This window comes from Mizuhopecten yessoensis, unplaced genomic scaffold (assembly GCF_002113885.1).
Source record: "Mizuhopecten yessoensis strain PY_sf001 unplaced genomic scaffold, ASM211388v2 scaffold6893, whole genome shotgun sequence".
In the NCBI taxonomy this organism is placed as follows: Eukaryota; Metazoa; Mollusca; class Bivalvia; order Pectinida; family Pectinidae; genus Mizuhopecten; species Mizuhopecten yessoensis.
Window position 1 is genome coordinate 519,805 of NW_018406777.1, and position 9,155 is coordinate 528,959.

The following is a 9,155-nucleotide window of genomic DNA, read 5'->3' on the forward strand; positions in this document are numbered from 1 at the left end:
GATATCTCCGTCAATAAGAAAAGCTGAATACCAGGATACGTTGTTGTTACCTGAAACGGTATCTATGGTAACACTACCATCAACAGTATTACAAATTATACAGCATTTACCGCTTGCTGATTCGCCCCTATCTCTGTTCCATATACAGTATAGTCACCGCTCCATGACTAATAACCAAATTGGATGACAGATAAAACGTTTATAAATAGAGAATGACGTGATCGAACTGATGTGATTGGCAACGTTATGTACTGTTGAGCGTATTCGCAGGGTCAAACTCTCCCGGTTTTGTTCTTGGGACCAATACTCAGGGATTAAACTACGCGCCTTTTATATATCCTATATGAATCTGTCACTTTGATATTATATATAGGAGATCTGACAATCATGGTAAGCTATAGCAACTGACGTCTCATAGAAATCTTGATATTTATCTGTTATAGACGGCATACAATTTCTGTTCAAATGTTTACATGAAGTCCTGACAATGTATGGGGATGTGTAAACATTGCTCCAACAGATCAAGGTCGGCATTATTTTAATTGAATATAGAAGGCTTGACGATGTATTGATGATGTTTTGTTTCTGATTAGCAATAATCTTTCAGAATTTTATATTTGAGATAACAAGAACCGCTCACTCTCAGCTTCGTTCCATGACATTTCCTTATAGTTTAGCGAAATAGTCATCTCAGTACCAAATTATATAACAAGTAGTGCAGGAAGCATACCAGTCTTCTTTACTTAAGCTATGCAATTATCCCCAATTCATTTTTAGGATCGGCGTTTGCTGTTGATTAATTAATCTATTGGTCATGATTTTCCACCTGAATGTCTTCTTTTTAAGAATGTACAGTCGTCACCATAAACCTAATCAAAATATGCCACCCGAGTGCCCACCACAATAAAGACATGTTCAGTGTTTCTGAGATTGTTACTGACTTTTTAGATTTGACGGGACATGTCCTAGAGGATGCCACATATATGTTTCAAATTTAACGCCAAAAACCACAAACCCCTTTCCCTTTTATGGTGAGGCCGATTTAGACCATAAAGAACTGATGGCCTGTTAAGATAACTACATCCATACAATGCACATCGTCACAGAATGCGACTGACTGTGCTGGTTTCATCTTTGCAGAACGAAACAGGTTGTCCATGATTAATCGTGGTCACTGAACGCGACTTGGTTTCACGTTTTTTACAGAATTTGACTGATGTCTTTGTTTAACGTTCTTCACAGAATTTGACTGATGTCTTGGTTTCACGTTCTTCACAGAATTTGACTGATGTCTTGGTTTCACGTTCTTCACAGAATTTGACTGATGTCTTGCTTTAACGACTTCATCAGAATTTGACTGATGTCTTGCTTAAACGACTACATCAGAATTTGACTGATGTCGTGGTTTAGTTTATGGTATGGAACACGATTCACCGTTGTGGCTAAATGTTTGCAAAGGAACGAGACTGAATGTCTTGGTTTAACGTTCTTAACAGAATTTGACTGATGTCTTCGTTTGACGTTCTTTACATAATTTGACTGATGTCTTGGTTTGACGTTCTTTACAGAATTTGACTGATGTCTTGGTTTGACGTTCTTTACAGAATTTGACTGATGTCTTGATTTGACGTTCTTTACAGAATTTGACTGATGTCTTGATTTAGCGACTTCATCAGAATTTGACTGTGTCTTGACTCAACGTTCTTTACAGAATTTGACTGATGTCGTGGTTAAGTTTTTGTTATGTCTTGGTTGAATGTTCGCAAATGAACAGGACTGAATGTCTGAATTAAGTATTTGTCGAAGCACACGTCAGACATTATCAGGTCAGTGTTCCTCAAAGAACGAGTCTGACAGCCTTGGTTTAGTTTTCGTTACGGAATGCGACTGTCTTAATTTCGTGACGTCACCAAATACCACTGACTATCTCAAAACTTTTGCAGATATATCGGTTAAAGCACGAGCGCGATGAGGTGGTAGTAAGGATTATAAAATTCGAAGTTTTCGTGTGGATGAAGAAATTCCCGACAACAACACAAGGCGACACTACTTCCTCTATACATTGCGTTAGCGCTGAGGTTAGTGATGATAAATGAGCGGCCCTACGTGGTGTGGTGTCCGTGCGGACAGATAACACGTGTTGTATTGACAATATGTCCATATACTCCATCACCCGGATTATAGACAGGAATAACGATTGTTACGTTAATAATTGGCTGGGGTAGCATAGACGATGACATACTCGTCACCAATGACAACCGGGGTTAACTAAGACTCGCAGGAATAACAGTATCAATCCACTCGTATGTCTGTGCAGTTATCGCGCCGACTATTAGGTTGTGGTCGTGTATCGTCTCAGCTATGAAAACACCTGTTGTTCTTTGAAATTAAGAAGACAGCGTGCTAAAATAATTTAAGAAATATTTGAAATATTGTAAATTATTTGATGATATCACTTTGCATTGCCAAATGGTTTTACAACTTGTTGATATTTTTGGGTTATTGTATCTATAAAAGCGTGAAGAGTCATTTTGTATTGTTTTTTAGTTAAAACAATGTAGTTACATGATTATCCAAGACACGTCCATGTAAAACAATCAATATGTGTAATCTACAGCATTCGGCAATCACCGAGAGGATTACCTCTAATTCTTCTGCAAGTTTTGTACACAATCTTAAACAGGAAATGCGTCATCAACCGGAAGCTTGATTCTAAATCCGCTACTAATCGGTTCGTAATGTTAAATTTCTGACATCAAACATTGAGTAGAAAATGTGTATCCTTCCAAACCATCTCGTTTCGCTTATTTGGGATTTTCCTTGTTTTAATATATCGACAGTTCCTGTTGTTTTCTCAGTGTCGAGTTCAGTGCCCTTATTCCTTGACGTCTTGACGCTGTAGTGTGTTTCTGGTTTCTGATATTCAATTTGATTGCTATAAATAACTTTTCGCGTACTATGATTGTATGTATTACTTAAATACTTGAAATTGCAATTCGATTGACTGGATGAAATTTCAGTATTAAAAGCAATTATCTATGTTATTGATATTTACCATAGATTAAATTCGTAAATGAGCATCCTTGCAGATTAACTTGAAGTTAATTCTTCTACTAAAATACTGTTTTTTAGTTATTTTCCTGAAAAAAAATACTTCATGCATGATGACATCGCCTTATCATTGTCACTACCTGGATATCGTTTGTATAGAAAATAACTAAAGCGCTTGAGATTGGTATAATGATGAAAGAAAGGCAATGAAAACACGAATCGGTATTTTCAGTAAGCCTCTCCAATGAGGACGAATTGATCATGACAGCGAATATAATTACACTACATACAACATAAAGTAATTACATATGAATGGCGAAATTAACACTAGACCAAACATTGACTTTATGGACAAAGGGCGAACATTTTACTTAGCAAAAGTTCCACGGCATACAGTATAAAGTTAAAACATATGACTTACAGGTTTAATGTAGTGGAGCCTACACGCTGTTTGATGATAGTCTGGACGCATCCATCACAAAACTCTTCTTGTCAAACACATTTTGATCATGTATTGAATTATATTGTTTGGCAGTGAATGGTGTGTCTTTGATGTATTACTATAGCCAATCAAATCCGTTACCGATTAAGAAGATATAATGTTACACTTTTTGTTGTTAAGGACGACTGTCTCGAAAAACAATCTGTTATAATATCTCCAGGTCGATGTACTGTAAATTGTTCGGAAGTGACAGTTTTGTGTGATTTGTGAGAAATACATCTATTTTATATATGGTTGTCTAGGATACATAACCTAAAGTAGGCCGACGACGACAGCGCCTTTGGACATCCTACACAACCTATATTTCATTGTTATTTGTTTCCGAAGTTTACAGCAGAAATATTGGCTGATACTGCACGAGGTCACGCGCAGCCAATCATTCAGATTGTACACCTACATGCGCTTATATCTGAAATCTCGTCGAAATCTCGTAATCCGGAAAAGATTGCTAAAATCCGAAGTGTTGCTAGACAGACTAATTAGGTTTACGTCACAACCTAGCAGACGCAATCTCACAATCACTGGTTTCATCTGATGTTCTAACATAGGGTATTTTCCACACGAGTTTTCTATTAGTTTTAGCGAGGATAAGATTGTGATTATGTTGTAATCACCCAGTGTACTGCCGCCTACTACTAGATACACTTCTATCCTCCAGACAATCCTGTTATTGTCTCGGCCACGACGAAGATTTACAGGCAGTCTAAGATGTACCGGAAATTAAGTTGGCTCTATCAACACCATAAAACGTAGAACACCTTTCATGAACAGCAGACATTTTTGACATGTTGTGAGATATTTAAGATCACCATTGTGCTTTGTGTGAACAGTTTCCGATTCTAAATGCTGGTATGATATTTTTGGCATTGTATTCAGACTGAAAAACAAAGTAAATGTCGTTCTTCCTTTTATTAGAATGCTGAAATCCTTTAAGGAACGTTCAATTCTATTGACTGTATTCTTAAACTTGCTTTAGAATCCTAGAAATCGACCGTGAAGGGAAGCAGTGGCTACCGAAATGCCCGAAGAACAAAAGCTAAAAATATTTTTATCAAGCAGTAAGTTAATCTTAGCAGGGTCTAGCAAGGTCAGGAAATGCTATCGTGAGAACTGTTATTTCAATTATACTGAATCTGGTTTATACAAACGTACGAAACAGCATCAATGTACCATAGAGTTTCAATTGTCTTCATTGACTGGTCATCGCTGTTAAAACGGCTTGTTACATGTATTTACATGTTAGGCGGGTGATACTAGAACAACCAAATTGCATGTATTTTTCTGTCAATTTGCTTTCCCCCAATGACATATTGATTGACGAACCCTTGAAACTGACGAGATTGTCAAAATTAGTTCGAAGTTATAAAAGTAATGTCTTTCCCTTGGATAAGCTGGGTATCCTCACATCAAGCTTTCCAGACTAACGAGGTGTCCAGAGTGTGATATAACCTCTTGGGGAAAACACGTGGCTCCGAGGTTTACGCAAAGTAATTAATTTAGGAAACAGTCGTCATATTAGGGACCTTGTTTCAGGTAGTCACACCTAACACTAGACGACCAAAACATTAATCACGGGGAATTAGGTTCTTTAGTTATCTACAGATTGACCAATAGTGACCGCAAGTGTCCATAATACATCGTGCTATCGATCGTGGTCCTGTACTGTAACAACCACGCCATCAACTTTATCTGATTATTTGAGTTATTCCCCCTGTACCAATAGCAAATGTAAGAGTTCATAGGTAACCGTTATTTGATAAATAAATTACATTTAGTATGCATTGTTTGGTGTACGACATGTCCGTATGCCTTTATATACTGTGGTATATATCTGTATACATCTTTTAGCATCGACAGTGTTCGACCGAATTGATTCTCAAGGACAAATCATTTCAGTATCTAAGCGTAAATGTTCTTTGCAAAAAGGCCTTACAATAGCTCGCAAACGACGGACTTACAGACGTTTTGAAAATTAGTATAATGCCACAACTTTAACGCCAAAACGCGATAGACAAAATACTGTGCATACACGACAGACATTATCTGAGGCAGTTCAAGCAACTGCTGACATTACTTACGGATATTTTGTAGGAAAGTAATTCATTGATTCTATAAGAAGTAAGATATAAAAGGAGAAACAGCGAACAACAAATTACTAATATACTGTTATGTCCTTTTCAGGATGACCACATGTAACCATGACGACCTCTCATCCGACCATCGACTCGGACCAGCAGAAGATAAAGCTTGCTGTGTTGGGTGCCCCGGGGGTCGGGAAGACTTCCATCGTCAAACAATTCGTGTGCAACCACTTCGAAGAGGAGTACGAGCCAACAGACCGGAAGCACGTGTATCTCCCGTCTGTCATCATCAACGATCACCTATATGAGCTTAAAATTATAGACTGTCCCTACATTCCTTACTTCCCAGTGAATTCTCTGTATGAATTTACAGACTTCCGAGGTTATGGATTACGAAATGCCACAGCCTATATTTTAGTGTATGACGTCACTTCCGAGGATAGTTTCCAATATATCAAATCACTACGCGATCAGATTTTGGAAAGTCGTAATATGCATGACGTTCCACTTTTTGTTGTCGGAAACAAGCATGATTTGTCAGACGAGCGCGGGAAATTCCGGCGAGAGGTCGCCAATTTGGTGAAAAAACAATGGAAGTGTGGCTACGTGGAGTGTTCGGCAAAGTTTAATTGGCATATCGTTTTGCTATTCAAAGAACTCATGAAAGCTGTGGACTTCATCGACTACGGCCATAAACCCACAGCGGTGAGAGTACAGGACGCCCTCCGACGAAACAGATGCGTTATTTTATGAGACTCGACAGAAGATAGAACACACAAATACTATATTTAATACCTTTTATTTTCAGCCTGTGCAAGTATAAATTGTCTTTTGCCTTTCAGCGGATGTTGTTAATATAATAAAGACTGTTTAGCGCATAGCCAGGGAAATGTGTTAATAAACTATAAAATCCTACACTATCGTGGACATGAAAGGCCGCGTTGTGGCTGTACGTGTATGCTGTTATTGTGTGCGTATATTATATTAGATGGTATGATCGTTTTTTGTATGTTATAGAATATCGACATGGAAATAAAGGCGAGCATTAAAAAGAGGAGTTTTATACAAAACATGTTTATAGATAGTTATTGGTGTATAAAATAGCCATAAGCCTAACATTATTGTCTTAATTTATATACCACCGTGGTCGTTATCGAACGCACCCGGTGGACAATTTGAGCGAAATCATGAAGCATTTTGGTTTGGTCACAGAAGATAAATACCAGAACGAAATGTATATATTGACATCCAGCAATAAAGTAGTGTGGCTACCGATGCCTGGTCCAGATGTTAGACTGGCACTAAAGTTCATTAGAAAAAGTCGCTTAAAACCATTTTTACTTCAGTAACATCACTGTGAGGATACACCGGGAAGGAAAACAACTTTTGTCTATAGACAGTTTCAATTGAACTTGTGATCGAATTGGTATAATAAGGAGGCACGGTAGTCTAGGTGTAGGACACCAGGCTCGTGACCGAAGGGTTGCGGGTTCGAGTCACGGCACGGCACTGTCTTGTATCTTTGAGCAAGATACTTTTGACTCCGCTTTTTCCAGTATACTCAGCTGAAAATGAGCACGTGGCTGGGCAGTGTTAGAGTTGTGGAATGCTAGCAGTGAGCGCTGAAATGGCAACACCGGCTGTATGCTCCCCAGAGAGTTGAGAAATATATTGGCTATAACCAAGGATAATAATTTGTGAACCGCTTTGAGACGACCTACGAACTAGGTTGTGATAACGCGGTATATAAGAACCTCGAATTATTATTATTATTATAATATGTATGTACCTAGTCAAGGTCTGGTAAATTGTCTCTGACTTAACAAGTGATTGTATTTTCGTTGTGATAAAGAAAGATATTTCGAGATTGTATTTCCTACTTTGCTTAGAGAAACACTTATTAGACTTATTGGCATTTCATGCATTTTAAGTTTTAAAATAGTACTCCTGCTTATGTGACTAGAGATAAAAAAAATATTTTATTTCCACTGCAAGTCCCTATGATCATTTTTACTACTATGACCGAAATTGGATCAGTGTAATTTTGACACTTCTCCCGCATACCGTGAAACGGTCGTTATACATGTAACCAAACGTTAAGATGACGTCAGACTTCGATGAATGTCGTCTGCTCTGACGATGCAGAAGCTTCAAAACATAAAAGTTATATTTTGATCACTAATTAGAATATCAATATACGTACTGAACAGCAGTTTTGTTTTGTTTTTTTGTTTATTTTTTTTTGCAGAGATAGATTTCATCGATAATCTATAAGGTGCATCACATGATCAACTGGAAAAAAAAACAAGTTAAGGACATCTTGTTAAACGCCTTAAGCACTAGCGTAACTGGAACCAAAAAACCGGCACACCATGTCACACACTTCCTGCCTATATTGGAACCAAACACCAACACACCATGTCACACACTTCCAGCCTAGATTGGAACCAAATACCCAACACATCCTGTCAGACACTTCTGGCACAGGCCAGATTGAAACCAAAAACGAACACACCCTGGCATGCCCTTCCAGCCCAGATTGGAACTAAAAACCAACACACAATGTCACACACTTCTAGCCCAGATTGGAACCAACAACCTTACAACCCTGTTACACACTTTCAGCCCAGATTGGAACCAAAAACCTTACAACCCTGTTACACACGTTCAGTCCAGATTGGAACCAAAAACCTTACAACCCTGTTACACACTTTCAGCCCAGATTGGAAACAGAAAACAACACACCATGTCACACACTTCCAGCCCTGATTGGAACCAGAAACCAACACACCATGTCACACACTTCTAGCCCAGAGTTGGAACCAAAAACCAACACACCCTGTCACACCCTTCCAGCCCAGGTTGGAACCAACAACCAACACAACATGTCACACACTTCCAGCCCAGGTTGGAACCAACAACCAACACATCATGTCACACACTTCCAGCCCAGGTTGGAACCAAACACCAACACACCCTGTCACACCCTTCCAGCCCAGGTTGGAACCAACAACCAACACACCCTGTCACACCCTTCCAGCCCAGATTGGAACCAAACACCAACACGCCATGTCTCACACTTTCAGCCCAGATTGGAACCAAAAACCTTACAACCCTGTTACACACTTTCAGCCCAGATTGGAACCAACAACCAACACACCATGTCACACACTTCTAGCCCGGATTGGAACCAGAAACCAACACACCATGGCACACACTTCCAGCCTAGATTGGAACCAGAAACCAACACACAATGTCCCACACTTCCAGCCCAGATTGGAACCAAACATCAACATGCCATGTCTCACACTTTCAGCCCAGATTGGAACCAAAAACCTTACAACCCTGTTACACACTTTCAGCCCAGATTGGAACCAAACACCTTACACACCATGTCAGACACTTCCAGCCCAGGTTGGAACCAACAACCAACACACCATGTCACACACTTCTAGCCCGGATTGGAACCAGAAACCAACACATCATGTCACACACTTCCAGCCCAGGTTGGAACCAACAAC

The 9,155-nt window shown here is 39.1% G+C and overlaps 1 protein-coding gene across 4 annotated transcripts in view; it reads left to right on the top strand.

The window, feature by feature from the left end:
• The window catches only part of LOC110452803 (ras-like protein family member 10B), a 65,344-nt gene extending 58,030 nt beyond the window's left edge, over positions 1-7,314 (top strand). For all 4 annotated transcript variants that reach the window (XM_021501483.1, XM_021501481.1, XM_021501482.1 and 1 more), the window contains one exon: positions 5,735-7,314. In XM_021501483.1, coding sequence (XP_021357158.1) covers positions 5,752-6,387 — 636 coding nt within the window. In that variant the 5' untranslated portion in view covers positions 5,735-5,751 and the 3' untranslated portion in view covers positions 6,388-7,314. The remainder of the gene's footprint in view (positions 1-5,734) is intronic.
• Positions 7,315-9,155: the final 1,841 nt, after the last annotated feature.